This window comes from Balaenoptera musculus, chromosome 15, assembly GCF_009873245.2.
Source record: "Balaenoptera musculus isolate JJ_BM4_2016_0621 chromosome 15, mBalMus1.pri.v3, whole genome shotgun sequence".
Lineage (NCBI taxonomy): Eukaryota > Metazoa > Chordata > Mammalia > Artiodactyla > Balaenopteridae > Balaenoptera > Balaenoptera musculus.
This window is the reverse complement of record NC_045799.1, coordinates 14,358,825-14,377,864: the sequence shown is the minus strand read 5'-3', so window position 1 is coordinate 14,377,864 and position 19,040 is coordinate 14,358,825. Positions and strand designations below refer to the sequence as shown.

Genomic DNA, 19,040 nt, shown 5'->3' with positions numbered 1-19,040 from the left:
TCCCGTCCTGTCTCTCGGTGTCCTGTTCCCTCGCCCGCAGGAGCCTCCTGCTTTTTCCTGCCTGCTCCCTTGCATTCCTCGCTCCCTCTGTCTCACTCACCATCTAGAATCCTGTCGTTCTTGGTCTTTTCTCGCCCAGATGAGACTCTTGCCCAGCTTCCCACATGCACCGCCCTCTGTGCCCTTCGTGTTCTCTTACTCGGCCTAGCTCGTCTCTAGGGCTGTGTTGTCCAGCATGGCAGCCACTAGCCACATGTGGCCACGTGCATCTAAGCCAGTTAAAACTGATTCGAGTTAAAAGTTCAGGTCCTCAGTCACACTAGCCACATTTTAAGCTCAGGAGGCACAAGTGGCTAGTGGCTACATCCAATGATAGAGTAGAAGTGGAACATGTCAGAAAGTTCTGCTGTACTCTAAAATACTTAGCTTTCTAACTCTAGATCAGCTCTCTCTAGAGCTTGCTCTGGTTCGGGATCAATCAATCTCTTTAGATCTGTGCAGTCCAGTCTGATAGCCACTAGCCACCTGTGGCTGGTGAACACTTGAAATGTGGCCAGTCCAAATTGAGATGTGCTGTAAATGTAAAATGCACACTGGATATCAGAGCCTTAGTATGAAAACAGAAAATGTAAAATACCTCACTAACAATTTTCCTATTGATTACATGTTGATATCATACTATTTTAGATATACCGGGTTAAATGAATTATATTATTGAAATTCATTTCCCCTATTCCTTTTTTAGTTAATGCTGCTACTAGAACACTTCAATGAAACAAGTGGCTCGCATCATATCTCCACTGGACGGCGCTGCTCTAGACTTCCTCTCCCCAGCGGTGCAACTCCAGAGAGCTCTTCCTTTCTCTGTCTCTTTCTTTCCCTAGATCTGCAAGGCCCAATACAGTAGCCACAAGCCACACGTGGGCATTTAAATTTAAACTGAAACTTTAAAGAACTACAAATTCAGTTCCCCAGCCACACCAGACACATTTCAAGCGTTCAACAGCCATACGTGGTGGCTTGGGCCGCCCTTTCTGCACACACCTCCACAACTACAGCAAGTTCTACGGGACAGCGGACAGGGCTGCTCCTGCTCGCCCCCTGGCGTGTGTGCCCCGCCCTCACCTCCTCCCCGCGCCCTCTCCAGCTCCCTCTCCTCTGGCGTGACCTCTCTCATCAGCCTCCTCTCCGCCTCCCCAGCTTCCTTCTCACGGTCTGCTCTGCTCCCCCTCCGCCTCCACCCAGTCTCTTGCAGCCCAGGGTCTTTTCTCCGCTTCGGCCGCTTCTGCCCCTGCACCTCGCTCTGAGCCTCTTCCTTTCTCTGCGTCCCTCCCTCCGCCACTCTGATCTCTCCCTACCCGTCTATCCCTATTCCTCTTTCCTCACCTCTCTCCATAATTCATAGAACCACTCTGAAGAGAGGTTAAAGTTAATGTGATACTGGTTTTCATTCACTTTAATCCCCGTTTCTCAATCTCAGAGACGTCAGAGCGGGAGGGTACTTCCTCGAGTCATCAATGGCTTACAGAAGAACAGCGCCAGTCTGATGAAGTTTTATTTGACTGTCAGGTACCTCGAGGCCTCGGCTCCCTGGCTCAACTCTGTTCAATCCTGGGACTTAAGTGAGCATACGTTAACCTTCTCCTAGCAGACCGGTTCGGCCTGAGTCCTGACACCAAACTGTCTTCTATAGTGGATGGAATCTTCACTTGTTCACCAGGTTTGTCCAGAAATGAGCTGAACTTCTAATCCCGTTCAGGTAAATAATAAGCCTCGAAATGCATTAAAGTTCTCTGAGAAGGGCACCCACTCCCACACATGCAGAGGACGGCGCCCCACACAACCGCTCGGACACGGAGACAAGAATGAGGGAACCTGTGTGGTAGGCAGAGGGCGGAAGCGTCTGGCCAGGCCCTTCCTGCTGGGCTGGCAGAGGGGCTCTGTAACCAGGGAGATGGCCCGCAGGCAGGAGCTCGTTCTGCGAGAAGTCCGGTGGGCTCTGCCTGTTTAGAGCAGCTGATCGCGCCACCTCACAGGTGCCCACGGTTACTTCTTGAATTCTATCACCTCTGCATCTTGTTTACGGTGATGGAACTGCCCATGTGAGCAGAGCGCTCACCAAGTGCCGGGGCCCCCTAAGCCCTGCGTATACGTATCAGCTCATTTGGTCCTCACACCCAGATGGGCAAACTGAAGCCCACAGGAGTTAAGCGAACTGCTCAAGATCAAAGATTGGTTAAAGGCAGAGCGGGGGCTGCCGACTCCAAAGTTCACGTTCAGAATTATGAAGCCTTTCACGCTCGACTCTCGATTTCTCATTTTGTTCCCTACACTGTGGTCTCCCAGTTGCACCTGGTTTTGGACAACTGATAAAATGGCCTCCTTTTAACCCAGCGCCTTGACTCTCCTTCCCGGCCCTCACCTCCCACCTCAGCTCTCTCCCAGCCCACATCCCCTCCCCGATGCAGAACAGGGGCTGAGACCTCCCTCCAGACGCCTCCCCCTCCCCACCCCCAACTCCCGCTCTACCCTCCTCCCTCACACACCCCTCAGGAAACACGGATCTTGGAGTGTGATCTTTCTAAAACGCCAGCCTGGTTATTTCACAATCCTGATTAAAGCCTCTCAATTGCTTTTGGGAAAAAGACCAAGGCCCTACTTGATCTGGTCTTGGCCGCCTCTCCAGCCTGTCACAAATTCTCACCCCACGCTCTACCGGCCCACGCACTCCTCCTAGGTGCCCCCCTTCCCCATGCAGGAACTCCTTTCTGACGGGTCAGCTGGCTTATCCTCAGCCTTCCCTGAAGAACCGCCTCTAAGGCCTCCTGACACCTCTCCTCGCGGCAGGACTGCCAGCTCCTCCTCTGCAATCTCCCAGGCCGGGCAGCCCTCCCAGTGTCCCGCACAACTCAGGGTTATGACTGGTGTTAGTGGAGTGAATTCCTCTTCTGTGCCTATTTTAACACATTCCCTCTGGATAAAAGTTTGTGGAGCTGTGAGGCAACAAACAGTAGAGCTGGCTAAGTACCTCCTTAGAGGCTCTGCAATTCCTGGTGGGACAGCCTCCTAGAGACAGCCCTGCTTACAGTGGATCAGAAACCATAAGCTTTCCAGCTTAGGAAGTGTTTAGTACCTATCGGTAAGGTCCCTCTGCGTGCCCATCCCACTCCATAGTGATTTCAATAATAATAATACAACTATAATAATAGTGGTAGTTGCAGTTAATAGTAACAAAACAATAACAGTAACAAAACATAGCTTGTCTGGGAACTTACATTGAGGATTATGGACCGAAGGTGCTTCTGTGCGAATGCGTTGGCCATATCCTATTGAGAAGAAGAAGCGAACATAAGGCAAGGTGGCAGGCATGCAGCTGTGACAACTATCAAGAGGAAGGTGATGTCACAGCTCTGGGGCTTTTTCCCGTAATTTTTTTCCTTTCAAATGAAAAGTGGGCAAATGAAAAAAAATTCACAGACCTTCAAATACGTTATTTTAATACTCTGAAAAATTCCCGCACATTTTCTTTCGTGAGTACACATTAACGCAAACAGGGTTTCCTTTCCCAGTGGTACAATCAACCGTGTCATCTTCAAAGAGGGACAAAGACTGCTTCAGGACGAGACACTTGTGTTACAAGGATGCCAGGAGATGGACGAGCACAGGGCACAGAGCAGCATGATGGTTCCCAAGCCACATGCACCATCCCAGGCCCGAACCACTGCCAAGGCTGGAAGGGACTCTAATGAGACACTGACTCCAAACCGAGCAAGAGGGCTTGGGCCCCAGCATCCTCCTCCACCGCCCCCCACCCCCAGCACCACGCCAGCAGACGGAGCTGGGGTGGGATGCTCTGAAACAGTAGCTGGTCTATGATTCACTTCTGATCAGTTTAGAGAACAATGTGTTGGGTGCTTTGGAGTGATTTTTCACAACAGGGTCACCTTTTTTTATTTATTTGGTTCAGATTTTGACAGTAACACTTTATTATTTAGCTCACTCAGGAAATAAAGTATCCCACGTTAAGTGAATCTTCCAGGGAATGAAGCTTTAAGGGTCCTCTCAGAACTGTTATTTTGACCATTCTTATGCTAATCTTCTAAGAATATATACACTTCTGTATTTCTGAAGAGACTACAATGATTATAATAATTTAATCACTGCCAAGGACTTGGCTTCATCAGGAAAAAAAAAAACAAAAACCACATCAGTTATTATTCTGTGTTGTGACACTGTAATACCCTATGGGGCATCTGAAATGTGGAGCTATTTTCCCCTAAACAAAATGGTCCCAGATTACTATGCTTTTACTTTTTCTGACAGCTTTTCATAATTCTTCTCTCTTCCTTCCAATGTCAGCCACCACTTCTTATAATGTTAATCAGTATGACTTCACTTTCTAAACTGCTGCCTTAATTTAATTTCACAGATAATTCTAAATCAATGGGCCTGAGGGAGCTGTCACACCTCTCCTATGGGGCAATATCCGTGAGTGTTGTCATTTTTCTCAGAGCTGGAAGGCCTTTCCCTCTCGCTTCTAGATTTCTAGCCATATTCCAAACGGCTGACGCTGCCAGGAACATTAAGTTTTACTTTGCGTCCCCTGAGCACACACTGACTGGCAGAGGAGGAAGGCGGACTAGAAACTTCTCTGGTGGCTACGGGAGGCCGACTCACGATTAAATCTTGCTGTCGATGACTCACAAAGTGGGTGATTGACAGTGGTCTGCTGCTGGAATATAAAGGCCTTCAACCAAAGGCTTCTCTGTGGTGCAGGGGGAAGCACTCATCCTTTTTCATATCCTCATCGAGCTGACCTCTTTCAGCTCCCTCTAACCAAGAAACGAGTATCCAAATTCCCTTCTGTCAACTGTCTAAAGCTTTTCCAATTCCTAGGATCTAGTCAGCGTCCAAAAGGGCATGGATTTACCTTTACTCCTGGCTACAGCAAGCTGGAATGTGATGCATCTGGCATCATCTAGATGAAAGTCACAGGCTATTTCTGACTCTGATCTTCCTGGCTGAACAACAGACCCATGTGAAGGCAGGTTACAAAGGAGAGACTGGGCCACATTCCCCAGGTCAGGCATCCCCTTAATCCTTTAGGTGACTCTGATCTGCGGTACTTCCCTAAGTGTCCTGACAAATGAGATTTATAGCACACAACCTTTTCCTGTGTCTTGCAGCTCCCTGAACAACTAGATCAGACCATGAGAGTCTCACCCAGCTTCAACCTCCCCACCTGGAAAAGAGCGGGGCCCTTTCCATATGGCAGTGCTACTTACAGTGACAGGCAGGTCTAGAGGATTAAGATGCTTGTCCTGCCGGCAGAAAGCAAAAAGCACAGAGAGAAGCAGATGGAAGAATGAGCTTTCAGCTTACATTCAAAACAGGACTAGGGAGGAAGAGATGAACAGAGCGAGCCATCCAAGAAGGACAAGGACACACAGAACCACAGATGCTCCTGGTCCTCCCACCAGAATCTTCCAAGAACTTGGTACATAATCCCACAGGAATTACAACTTACTGAGCCCATGGTATTGACCGAGAATTACAAAGTCTTTCTTTTGTACATCACTTGGGCTTTGACCAGAGAAATCTAGAACAGTCGTGTTGGAAGGGCTCATAGCGATCTTTAATCTGGCCCTTGCATTTTACAGAAAGGTAAACGGAGACCCAGAGGGGTTAGAGCACTTGCCCAGCAGTGGCAGGAAAAGTACTCAGCCTCGGGGCCCTGGTCTCTTAGGTCAGCCCTTGCTCCACTGCCCAGCTGATACCTGGTTTCCTCACTTGCAAAATAGGGGTCTGGCTTTTTCTCATGACATCCTTATGAAGTGAATGGGGCAGATGTTGCTCCCACGTTATAGGTGAGGAAACGGGTTTAGAGAAGCAGAGCGATTTGCATCATGTCACACAGCTAATTGATAGGGAAGAAAAAAGTTTAGAACCTGTATCAGAGGATATTTATACATGAAACTTCAAGCTAAGTCCCTCCACTCTTGCTTCCTTAAGCAAGGATTGCATTTGTTTCTGTCTCCTGGGACCCGGCAGGGAGGCCCAGAGGGTCTCCTCTCCCTGCCCCTTGATCCTCTAACCCACGGGTAGTCGCAGTAAGGCCAAATGAGGCCTGTTGCCTGTTTGTGTCTAGAAGGTCTTATGGAAAGACAGCCACACCCACCTGTCTGCCTACTGTTTGAGGCTGCTTTGGCTACAGCGGCAAGGTTGAATAGTTGCCACGTAGACCACAAGGGCCGCCAGGCAAAAAATATTTACTCACCCTTGAGGGGAAAAAGTTTGCAGGCCCCTGCCCTGACCTAGGACCCAGCTGGTTTCCCTCCTAGCTCTTCCCTGGGTCTTCCTTAGCAAAGCCGCTCTGATGGGCTCTGGCCGCAGAGGGACAGGAGGAAGGACTCTTGGGAAAATGACTGGGAGGATAAGTCTTCTCTTGGGAGAGCCCAGATGCAAAGCTTGAAAAGGCTACCACAGACCTGTCGCTTGTCCTCAGGAGCCTTCAGAAAAAGTGCGTTAATCAGTGCAATGGCGTAGGTCTGAATCTCCTGGTTGGAGCTGTGTCAACGGAGAAAGAAGGCAGAGAGAGGTTAGAAGACTGACCAGCAAGACATCCTTAGAGATGGTTTAAAACAATCACTCGCAGACTGTAATCAAACAATAATCAGAGGCTTAGTCTCAAAAGCTTAAAAGTGGGCAGACTCCCTGATCCAGCAATTCCACTAACAGGAATTTATCCAAAGATAGTCATCAGAGAGCTGTGCGTGAGTTACTGGCAAGGTGTTTCATCCAAGTACTATTAAAAAAAGAAACAACAGTAAATAATGCAAATGTCCACAGTAGCGACTCTGTTCATATATATTCAAATCCTAAGCAGTCATTAAAAATGCTGTTTTAGCATAAAGGTTCTTCGCCTGGGGTTAGGGATGGGCTTAGGGTGTCTGGGAACCCTAGAAATGGTGCAGCCATTATTCCTTGTAGCTGGTTGACTATGTGATATATTTTTCCAGGGAGGTGAGAGTCCATAACTGTTACTGGATTTTCAAAGGCATATGGGGTGCCAAAAAAAAAAAAAAAAAAAAAATATATATATATATATATATATATATATATTTTTTTTTTTTTTTTTTTTTTTTTTTTAATGTTTGGCCAGGCCTCACTGCTTGCAGGATCTTAATTCCCCGACCAGGGATCGAACCCGCACCCTCGGCAGTGGAAGCATGGAGTCCTTACCACTAGACCAGCACGGAATTCCTGCACAAAAAGATTTAGAACTACCCTTTCAGAAGGTTCTTTGACATGGGAAATGTTCAATATCTATTAGTCCATAAAAAAAGTCAAGGCACGCATAGCATGTACAGTAAGATTCCAACTTTCTTAAAAATATGCATAGAAAAAAACCCAGCGGCACAGTCAATTTACTGTTAACAGTGGTTATGTCTGGAGGGGGGATAATGGGCAAATGATTTCCTTTTTGTGCTTTTCTGTATTTTCAAAGTCTTTAACTATGAACTTATTTTAAACAAATAAAATAACTACAACGCTTCTCTGGAATCCTGTAATCCTGGCACTTGACAAGAGCTCTCCACCTGCCACGTCGTGAGTGCATTCTGTGGCTCTTTCCAGAGCGGCTGCTGGGCGTCCTGGTTGGCCGGGGGCATCTTGGAGGTCTAGTGGAGGTCACTAATTGTCCCTCAGCTCAGCAGCAGAGGACATGACTTCTGGGGACAGCAATGGGCTGAAAGTGTTCATAGACTGACCCCTAAGAAATGCCACGCTCCTCTATCATCTCTAAGGAGGTAACTGGGTCATTCCCAATGCAGAAACAAAGAAATAGAGGTAACTCTGAGGTCAGGAAAATCAGAACTCTCCATCTGGAGTTCACAATGTCCCCCTGACTTCAATCAACCTTTTTGGCTTTTGGGCATGAAAACAGAGGCTGGAGAATTCCTTAGAGAAGTGACAAGGAGAAATCAGAGCTGTAAACCTCCTTGTGCTTCCTTTTTACTTGGACTAGTGGGAAGGTACAGGCTGAGAGCACAGCTGAGTGAAGACAAGGCTGCTATAATCAACCAAGTCTGGGAGCTCTGGCTTCCCCTGGAACTGGCAGGGCGTTCTGTCAATGTCCCGTATGCTGGAAGGGAGCAAGGGTTAGGAAGGAATCAGCAGTGTCCCCATCCTTGTTTTGGGAAGCCCAGTCCCCTTAAATTGTGTGGAATGGTTGAAAGGGAAGTATAAAGAATGGGGAGGAGACGAACAGCGCTCCAAAGGCTTTAATCTGTCTTTGGCTTTTGTTTACTATCTGTTAAATGTTTTAGGATGTGATAAGTTTCTTAAAAAACAAACAAAAGCAAAAAAACCAGAAAACAAAAAACAAAAAACCTCCTCAATTTATTGAATACCTATCCTGTGCTGGCCCCTATGCTGGATCTTTTATCTTCTTTGATCCTCACAAGTCTGAGAGGTGGGGATGATTAACCTCAGTCTAGAGGTGAGGAAACCTAGGCCAGAAGCGATTAGGTAACTTGCTGAGGGCAGAGACCTAGTTTGCAGTAGATCCTGGATTGGAACTCACATCCTATACAATACTTCTTGTTACCCCCAACAGCATACTGTTAGTTCGGCAAGAGTTCATTCAACAAATGCTAACTGAGCTTCTACTTAAATCAAAACAAGGGATACAAAAATGATTGGCCTCTGTTCCCAGACAGCTCAAAGTTTAAAATGGGAGACAGATAATAAAAATACAGTATTTTATATAAATATGATTATCATAGGTACAAACAGAAACTATTTGGCCCACAGAGGAGAAAGCATCTAATTCTGTCTGGTACCATGGTGGTACAGGAAGATTGGGAAAAACTTCACATTATCCTGAGAGGCAAGGAGAGTTACAGAGGATTTCAAGCGGGAGCATGACATGACCAGGTCTGAATTACGGGAGGAATTCTGGCAGTAGTGTGGAAGAGGTGATGAGTGAATGAACAAGCAGACCAGCATCTCAGAATACAAGCAAAGCAGAAGTAGGATTGGAAGACTTAAACAGAGTAAGAGGGGAGAAGAGAACAGGCAGGGAAGGGAGGCTGGGGCAGGGTCTCTACTTACACCTGGAGGTGAGAGATGAGCTGGCCCACAGTGATTTCCTCTGCGATCTTCTGGTACAGACTCTGGCTGTTCAAGACCATGCTCTCCAGGATGGCCAGGGACCTCTGCAGGATTGACACGTCCACCATGGGCTGGCTCACGTACCCTGCGATCTAAAGCCAGAGAGGGCAAGTCAGTTAGGAAGCTCAGGGCCCGAGAGAGCTGAAGGCTTAGGTTTCAGATGCCCGCCACCCCCAGACTCTCCTCTTAGGTGTGCTGCCCACATTTGGACAGTTGTCCCCAGGTGGACGATGGTATCTGCTATGTTGGCCAATGTGCCAGGGAGTCCCTAGGCATGGATAACTCAATTTCAAATTACAGCATCCACTCAACTATGTTTCCTTAAACCTAAGGGCTTAATCTTTTGTTTTCAAAATAAGGGTTCAGGCATGAAAAGGCTGAGTGTAAAAAACAGAGGGTTTTACTGATGCTGGGATCTCATTTGCTCTCCATGTACTGTACTCCGGACATACATTTTGTCCCTATACACACGCAGAACAGCAGACTCGGGGACACAGGACCTCAAAGTCTTATAATCTAATCCCTTTTCTCAATCCCCATTATAACATCTTTGACACATGGTCATTTCACTTGTGCCTAAGTATCTCCAGCATCGGGAAGTTCTCAATGTCCCAAGCCAATGACAGGTGTAATTCTAGGTCAGCAGATATAGCATTCATTGGTTTTAGTTCAGTTTTCTGAGGTGACACTGCCCCTTCTTCTAGAAGAAAGGAGGATAAAACTAGAAGTATCTTCTCCCCCCCAGAGTTCATCTGACAATCAAACAGGCTACCTTGCAGATTTGTAAACAGAAGGCAGATTAATAAACAGAAGGCAAATGAAATGAATTTTTTTTTTTTTTTCTTTTTATCCAAAGAGGAGGCAGGGCTCAGGAAGCAGGTCAGAAGACTTAGGGATGGTACTGGCTGGCTGGCTGGCTGGTTGCACGCTATCCCGAGTCTCACTGACAATCCAATTCCACTTTGGCCATAATCAGTTCCGGGAGCCCAGTTCCATCTTCTCAGTGCAGGCCCTGCGAGTGTAACAAAGTACATCTTCCAGGAGCCACAGGAAGGCCGGAGCCTGAGGATGAAAAACCTGGCCTCGGGGATAGAACCCGACCCTCGCTGGAGCAGCTGTGTTGCCCGCACCTCCCCTCAAGCCTAGAGAACTGGCGACGGAGGGAGGAAAGACGGAATGCTGGAGGCCTCACCTGCTTAATGAAGGTGATTGAAACCATGTCCCAGGAGACAATGCCATGGTCCATGAGCTCTAAGAAGGCAGTCAGGGTGAATGCCAGCATCTCACTGTAGCTGAGACATGTGCAAAACACACACAAAACAATACAAAGATTCAGAACTGGGGAACACAGGTGTGAAGACAGCCACAATAGGGACAGATCTCAACGTAAGCACCGCCTGAGAAATCAGCGAACGCCACTGTGAGCCAGCGCCTGACACACACCTAAGCTAGGTATGGAGCAGATTCTTCCCTGCAATCGCCGAAGGAAAGGCTTCTGGGTTTGGCCTTGTCAAACCCCAGCACTTGGTGGGGTACCCGAGGGAGCTTACGTCCCAGGTTCACTTTTAGGCTGGGAGGTGGCAGAGCACAGGAGAAAGAGGATGAACTCTGGCCATGGGTTCAACTCTGGTTCAACTACTTACTAACTGTGCAAATTTTATCTGTTCAAACTTCTATTTCTTTCTCTGTGAAACTGAGTTCCTCTCACAGCGTTAACCTCACAGCGTTGCGGTGAGGGCAGGGTGACAGTGCATGCGAAACCCTACCACAGAGCTGACACAGAATGAGGACTGAAATGTTTTCTCCCCTCTGTCTCTGCTCTGTATACACGTCAACCTTTATACATCTGTACAGTGCTCTATAATTTACAAACTATATTTCCATTTGCAAAGCATGTTCTGACCCATTCTCATCCACAGTACTGCTCATGACGATATGGCAAGGGAGGTATCCCCTCCATTTTAAAGAGGAGGAGATGAAGGCCAGCCCAACCCTGCACTCTCGGGAGACCACGGAACGTCCGGGTCAGTGCTGATGGCAGCCAAAGCCTTCGAGATTTCCGTGCAGCCGGAGAATCCAAGACTTAAAACAAATACCCAAGACTAGCTGCTCGGTTTGGCTAAAAATTTCAGTAGCTGATCCATCAACTCAAAGGTTTCTGACTCCCTCTCTGCCAGCTTAGGTTCTGTGGGCTTAGAAGACAAACTAAACACCTGTTTACTCACTGCTGATAATGGCATGGCAGTTTCCCGCCACGTTCACCTTGACACTGGAGTACCACAAAGCCACTTGTGGTGCATCGCAAAGTTCTGGACGCCCCCCTGCCCCCGTGAAAATGGGTGACAGGGAGACAGTGGATGGGTGGGGAGACGCTCTGGTAAACACAGAGGAGGGCCTGTGCGTGTCTCTGTATAAGGAGCCTGTGTGTGGAGTGAGGAGGTGACTGGAGAGGGAGGGACGCAGGGGTGTGGTTAAGAACAGACACACAGACACCTGTTCTACTTGCTAATGGACAGTCTGCTCACTAACTTCCATCAGGCCAGTCATCGTCCGGAAATGATTTCAGCCGTGAGCTGACCTCTCTCTTCTTGACTTCTAGAGCCCCGACGTTCACGTCACTCAGCATAGTACTGTTCTGTACCGTCACTGAATTTGTGAGAGCCCAACTAGACTACAAGATTCAGGACCACAGTAGTGAATTACACCCCTCTGTGTGGACCCTGGTGCTGGGCACACTGCTCTGTATGCAGAAGGAGCTCAATAAGCTCATTTGACTCAACGGAAATGAGCACAGGATGCCCTGCGGAGTGCCGTAAATCTCTGAGAGCTCCCAAACGAGACCTCAGCAACACTCACTGGGATAAGAGCTTGGTTCCGCTTTCCACAAGCCGCGTCAGCACAACAATGCCATCCATGTTGATGAACTCGGTGGCGAAGGTCACGTCCGCAGAGAGCTTGGCCAGCTCCTTCATGGCGTCCAGCCGGGTCTCCATGTTGGATGACTGGGTCCTCTCCATCAGCTGGCGTGCAGCCCGGGACTGTGGGACCAGGGAGAAGACACATGCCATCTGCTCCCTGTGGCAGGTTACTGCTCTGTGAATAGCTCACAGGGGCCCTTCTGTGGACTCCCAAGCCCGAGACAGAAGTAGCTTTTCACACTGCTTCAGATTTGCTAAATAAATGTTTATTGGATCAATCAGGGAATCACCGGTATGACAAGACCGGTCTGCAGTTATGTGTATCCTTTCTGTACCACTCTGGTCTATGGAATAAAAAAATTCCCACCAAGGGAATACAAGAGAGATCTGGGAGATGACAATCCGCTAACTATGCCAAGTCACAAAGAAACAGATATTGGTTCAATATCAGAGAGTTTTTCTTTCTTTTTTTAATTGAAGTACAGTTGATTTACAATGTTTTGTTAGTTTCTGGTGTACAGCAGTGTTATACACATATATGCGTGCGTGTGTGTGTGTGTGTGTGTGTGTGTATGTATATTTTCTTTTTCATATTCTTTTCCATCACGGTTTATTACAGGATTATTGACTATAGTTCCCTGTGCTATACAGTAGGACCTTGTTGTCTGCCTATTTTATATATGGTAGTGTGTATCTGCTAATCCCACACTCCTAATTTATCCCTCCCCCACCCCCTTTTCCCTTTGGTAACCGGAAGAGTTTTCTATTGATATTAACTAAAGCCGTCAGACAGTGGAAGAGGTTGTCTCTTGAATACTGGGCTCTTGGTCACTGGAAGCGATCAAGGAAAACAGGACAGGCACCTGTCCAAAGTGCTATGGAAGGGGTTCCTACAGTGGGTGGAGAATGAAATCTGATGACCTCTAAGGACCCTTTCAATCTGCAAATGTGATAAGCCTGACACGTTTTTTTCACTTTCCCTCAGAGTCCGTATCATTGTTCCTCAAAGTGCTAGCCCTGGGGAAACTAAGAATACCAAGGGGCTGGAAGCAGCTAATTTCAAAACGGCTTTTTGAAAATGACGGCTGGTGACAGAGCCTCCCCCGAGCACGTGAACCTTTCCCATGGGAGCACCTGCATCCTTCCTGCGACTGTGGCTGCCGCCCCTCCTCTCATGTTCACTGGTCTTTCCTGTTGCTGAACTTACTCACTCTATAGTCCGTGCCTCACAGCTTACCGTTCCATCATTCTCTATCTCTTGTGTGTTACTTTAATATTCTCAGTTGGAATGGAAGAATCTGGAGAGCACAAGCGCCCCGGGGGTCTTCGTTTTTCTTCCAGTGCTAAGCAAGCGATGGAGCCCAGGTACTGCTGCTGCAGAGGAGTCGGGCCTACCCACGTCTCTCCCCTTTAACGGCACGCTGCTCGCGAGGACACAGAAACCCTCCCTCACCTCCACGGTGAGGGACGTGTGCACCGCGAGAAAAGGTCACAGGATGGAACGATTTGAAGAGCACTGGTCTGCATCACACTGAGAGCCTTCCAACTCCAAATGTCACTTCTCCTCCCGAGACAGCATTTCCGGGCCACCTCCTGCGCCTCCTGCTTCTGGGAAAGTCAGCTACGCCGCGCGAGAGGCCTGTAAAATGCTTCAGCACTTCTGTAAAAGCGCGCAGCTCCCAGGCCGTCACGTTAAATTAGCCGAGCTTGGGGAGGAGAAATGAAGTCCTTAGGACGAGAAGAGTTGAGGAGGAGAGCAGGGGCAGGCAGTGCCAAGAACACTGGCCTGAGGTCGCCCAGACCTGGGCTTGAGAGGCAGCTGCGCCGCGTTTTGAGCTGTCGACAACTGGCAGGTTATTTAGTCTCTCTGAGTCTCAGTTTCCTGGTATGAAAAATGGGGCTATCAAGAGTACTCATCTCATGGGGTTTGTTGAGATTAAGTGATATCATATATGTAAAGTATTCTGCAAAATCCAGGCGTTCAGCCAATGTAGCTGCTATTACTCCACACCTCCCTTCCTTTCAGATGGACCAGCCTCTCACCTCACCAAGAGAACAGGGGCCAGCACGCCCTCCGTTTTCCGGCAGCCCTTCTACAAACCTACCTACGCTACCCCCGTATCACTGGTCCTGCTCCAGGCCAAGCAGTCAGGGCAAATCCCTCCCCTGGGCTGTGGGCACCCCCTGTCCTGTGGGCAGCAAGGTCCTGCCCCCGTCACTCACCCCCTCTTTCCTGCACTGGCAACCTTCCTCTCTTCCATCTTAATGTATTTTCAAGGACACAAAAAACTGCAACAGAAGTTAACAACCGTGAAGGGTCAGAGAAGGTGGACAGCTGGGTAGGTGAGGGACAGGAGTGGGAGGAAGACCTTTCACTGTATCTTTGCCAAACTCTTGTGATTTTAACACACGTGAATGTTCCACCTCTTTTTAAAAGGTGTATCTTTTCAACTCCGTATCCCTGAGCTAGTACCTTCTCTATCTACTTCCTTTTAAACCAAGCTTCCCGATAACGTGGCGAACACAAGGTCCTCACTTTGTCACCTCTTAAACTCAACCCACTGCGATCTGGCTGCCACCCAGCTGCCCCAGCCACCGGCTGACCTCCCAGATCAACGGACCGCTCTTCTGTTCTCAGTTTACCTTCTCTCTGCTCACTGCAGACCAACCCGTCCTCCATCCGGACACTCCCCCTGCCCTCAGCTCCTAAGCCATTTCTAGCGCCTGTTTTCTTTCTACCTTTGTGGGTGCCTCCTTAGTCACCCAGAAGGGCTGCTCTTGCAGGAATCAGGGGGCCAGCTTGCATTCTCTCACTGCTTCCACAGCCAGTGTATTGCCTTCTTCGCCAAGTTCACCTGCAAATACTTTTCCTGCCCATCGTTTCATCTCCACGGCCACTGCCTTCATGGGCTGTTGACACTGCTCATCAGCTTCTTGAAGATTCCTCCTACCATCAACCTTCCTTTTTCAAGCCCATCTTCCACACTGTCACTAAAGTGATCTTCATAAAATATAAACCTAAGCATAATATAGCTTCCTGCTTAAAATCTTTCAACGTCCCCGCAATAATGATCTTTCCCTTCTGGATAAAGTCCGACCCATAAGCAGGCCGCCCAAGAACCTTCCACTGGCTTCTGGCTGATGGCTACAGGCCCTCGGCCACCCATCACTCCCGCCTTCCCTAAACAAAGCACATCTCTCTGCTTGGAATACGTTTCCTTTTCTTCTTTCTTCAGCTGCTTCTTGCTTATCCTTCAACATCTGAGCCAAGTGTCCCCCTTCTCTGGAAGGGCTTTCTGGGAATCCTCAGTCTGAGTTAGGTGGACCCTTTTCTGAGTTCCCTAAGCAACCTTCTTTCAGGACCCTTGAGAGAGGCCTTATATTTGTTTGTTTATTCCCAACCAGGCTGTGAGAGCAAAGATTGACTTTTTAACCTCCAAGTCTTAGTTTCTAGAACAGAGTCTGGTCCATGGTAAGTGCTCACAGACGCTTGTCAAATAAAGGAATTCCTAAGGAAAGCCGAATACCTACCGGGGAGATAGCCAGCTGTAAGATTGTCCCATTCTTAATGTCACTGCGAGTCTGGGTAGCAAAGAGAAAAAAAGAGTAGCTAAGATAAAATATTAAAATTGTGCAAGCAAGTTGAATCAACAAGAACTTTCTGTCATTTTTAAAGTAGTTGTAACTGAGACTCTTCAGTCAGGGCCTCTTCTCCTGCTTGTTTCTTGGCAAAGAATTTCTAAGATCCTTTTCAAGCGCCTCTCAGGAAGCAGAAGCCACATTTTTCCAGCCACCAGAGGAGGACAAGGGCTGATGCTCCCTGATCTGCCCAGGAAGCAGCTCTTGACCCAGGAAGTGGAGGCTCCTGGATGTAATGAGGGCAAACAGCGCCGGCCCCTGGGGTGGTTCACTCCAGAGCAAGGCCTGTGTTGGTTTGGCTTCTCCCTGTACTAACCTGTTCGGTGATGTAGAGCTGGGGACCGTCTGCATAACGGAGGGTGTAATACTCCGGGTTTGGCAGTGACCACCTATGTAAGAGAAAAACAGTACAGCCTGTCTGGCCATGCCTGGGGGCCTGTCTAGAAGCTGCAAATAAATCATTTTCAATAGAGTTGATTGAGGGATTGGGCGGTCTGTTTGATGTGCAGGGGAGAAAAAAACCAAAGCTTTGGGCTGAGATGCTGAACAGTAACCTCCTAAGCCTCTGTAAAGGCTGGTACCACAAAAGGTGGCACATGTAATGCAGCGCAGGTCTCAGATCCCACCAGGACCTCAGGTGGGGCATTCCTGGGCTTAAAGGAAAAACTAAAGATTGACAGGTCTTAGGGACATCCCCACCAGCTATACTTTCTTTGTAAGACAACGATCCACAAAAGCCCCGGACTGGGGACCCGACTAACTGCAGATCCTCGGGCAGAATTCCTTTCAAGGTCTGGCAATGCTCCTCTGTTTTTAGCCTGTCACCATCCAAAACAGGGGCAGTTTCAACTTACCCATCACAAACTTCCTTGATGATGGACGCCAGGGGCCGTTTCTGAGAGAAAGAGAGAGAGAGAGACAGAGAGATCCTTCACCAGGAGCCACATCCTGCTAGTGCCAAGGTCCTGATGAGAGGGTCTGCCAGGCAGGGTCATCCTGGGGCCTGAGCACGGACTTCTTCTCTGAGAGCTTTTCTTGAAGAGGAGGCCTCTCCCAGGCCATGGTGACCAGCCTTCCGTAGGGGGGGACAGGGCTTGGCTTTCCTGTTGCTGGTTCTTACTCCTGATGCCAGCGGTCCCCGCCCCTGAAGACATCCCCGCCACGCACCCCCTGGACCCTTCTCCTTGCATCGCTGCTGCTCACTTCCAGCTTACCTGGTCGATTTCGAGGAGCTGAGCATTAGCACCTGGCCACTCGATGGCCACTTTGACGATGTCTGACGGTGGTGGCATCGTTCCCAATGGGCCCTGCTTCTCCAAGACACACAGACACAGCTGCCTGGGGAAAAGAATCAGAAAAAAGGAAAAAGTCAGAGTTTGCCTTCATTTTTCACTCTTGTTATATATTTTGGAAAGTCAGAAGACAGAGAGTGTCCAAAGAAACATATAGAACTGCTTGGTTTGAATTCTTCTAGATCATGCCACAACCTTTCCTTGGACATTTTGGCTCTTTAGATTAAATCAGCAAGTAGAAAAGGGACAAACCTATCTATCAACTGCAGATAAGCCAGCCGCAAGATCTGCCAATGTGACACTTCAGGTGAAGGGCCAGGAGGACCCCGGAGCAGAGGAGAATATTTACTGCAAAGTCCTGTCCTGGGACCTTGAGAGGGAGAAGCTTATGCCCTGAGACTGATAAGAACAGACACAGCCTTTTCTTGGCTGAGCAGTTAGCTGAAGGAGCCAGACTGCTCTGCTCTGCAGTCATCCCAGGAAGATTCCAGAGTCAGCAGGGCCTGGCCACATGCTCTGTTGCTTCCTCCCTACTTATTGCTGCCACTCCTCCCCCCTCAACGGGACACAACGCAGAGCCTCCACCGTGTGGGATGACACAGACTTCAGAAAATGGAGGAGAGAAGCGGGACAGGAAATGCTATTTTAGTCCCAATTGCCAAAGGCAAGGGCTGCTGAGAGCACAAGTAAAGGGAGGTGAGGACACCCTCACACAAAGGCCCAACTATCGGAGGACAAGCTTCAGAAGTACTTCTGACCCACTGCTCTCCAAAATAAAGGAAAATAAATCATTTTGAACAAGTCTGGAAGATGGGCCCACGTGACTGGTATCCTAGGCAACTCTGCGAGCTTAGTGGTGTTCCAGGCAGTAGCTAAAGCATTCTCTCTCCAAGGTCTGATGAGGGGAAGTCACCCCGCTGATGGATTATTTCAATGTGTGTTTACACTCCATGCCTGCAGCTTCAGGAGAGGCCTCTCTCTTCACGAAAGAGGCCTTTCTCCTGCACCCCCAGGTTTAGCCACTTGCCCACAATCCACGCCTCACTAATGGAGACCACCCGCCTCTCCTGGAACATGCGGCATAGCTGTGCTGAGCTGGTATTCGTGGAGGCCATCAATTTTTCAGCCCAAACACAGCTGTTATTTCTCACAGCCTTGTAAGTACTAACCTCTTTGATGACAGGGGTACAAGTCCCTTCCCCTACAAACCCACAGGTCTCAGAAAGAGGGAAGCTTTCCTGGCCATTTCCTGATCAGGATGGGGTGCTTCAGAAGTCGACTGTCAAAAATACCAGCACTTCCAGAACATGGCAGCACAGAAGAGATGGTTTTCAACGTGCCATCACTTATTCTGTTGAGTCCTCCCAGCAGCCTTATGAAGTAGGCAGAACAGGATAACCTCCATTTGAAGACAACAAAACTGAAACTCAGTGTGGTTAAGGTGCCCAATTCACCCAGCTTATAAGCAGTGAAGGTGACAGAACATGGAGTTGACTTTGGCCAGTGCTACCCACCCCCAACCCACCCCCACCCCCGGCTGAGCTAGCCTGAATTTCTGCTCACTGCAACTAAATCAAGCCTAAAGGTGAAGTGGGCCGGTCTCACGGCCCTGAGAGCTTCCACAACTTCTGCAGCTCCAGGTAGAATTTCTCACATGTAATTTTTATGTGCCTAGACACACAACAAACCTCTGAAAAGAAATGGGCCCATCAGAAGAAGTCCTGGTTGAGATGCTCTGCTCCAGTGACACAGCAAAGCAGGGGTGGTACCATGAATCTCGGATGCCTAGGGCAGGAGTCCTTATCCTTATCTAAATCTGCCATAATTAGGAGGTATGACTGTACAGTTGTGAGATCATTTTTTTTGACTGAGATACAATCTACAAATAATAAAGTGCAGAGCTTATGTGTATATATGTGTGTGTGTATATATATATATAAATATATATACAAAATAGAAATACACATACCATCCTGTAACCACCACCCAAAACAAGATACTGAACATTTTCACAACC

The 19,040-nt window shown here is 48.4% G+C and overlaps 1 protein-coding gene across 9 annotated transcripts in view; it reads right to left on the bottom strand.

Annotated features, from left to right (window-relative positions):
* Positions 1-19,040, bottom strand: part of ELMO2 (engulfment and cell motility 2) — a 38,344-nt gene that overhangs the window by 10,010 nt on the left and 9,294 nt on the right. For 2 of the 9 annotated variants that reach the window (XM_036825459.1, XM_036825461.1), the window contains exons 2-11: positions 16,946-17,069; positions 16,586-16,626; positions 16,048-16,120; positions 15,624-15,674; positions 12,031-12,212; positions 10,367-10,466; positions 9,115-9,266; positions 6,489-6,567; positions 5,286-5,321; positions 3,276-3,326 (exon numbers count right to left, since the gene is read on the bottom strand). In XM_036825459.1, the coding sequence (XP_036681354.1) occupies positions 3,276-3,326; positions 5,286-5,321; positions 6,489-6,567; positions 9,115-9,266; positions 10,367-10,466; positions 12,031-12,212; positions 15,624-15,674; positions 16,048-16,120; positions 16,586-16,626; positions 16,946-17,023 (843 nt within the window). In that variant the 5' untranslated portion in view covers positions 17,024-17,069. Of the gene's footprint in view, positions 1-100; positions 472-3,275; positions 3,327-5,285; positions 5,322-6,488; positions 6,568-9,114; positions 9,267-10,366; positions 10,467-12,030; positions 12,213-13,545; positions 13,790-15,623; positions 15,675-16,047; positions 16,121-16,585; positions 16,627-16,945; positions 17,070-18,192; positions 18,423-19,040 lie in introns of those variants that run through there. The other 7 variants (XM_036825462.1, XM_036825465.1, XM_036825460.1 and 4 more) reach the window with 6 other exon arrangements.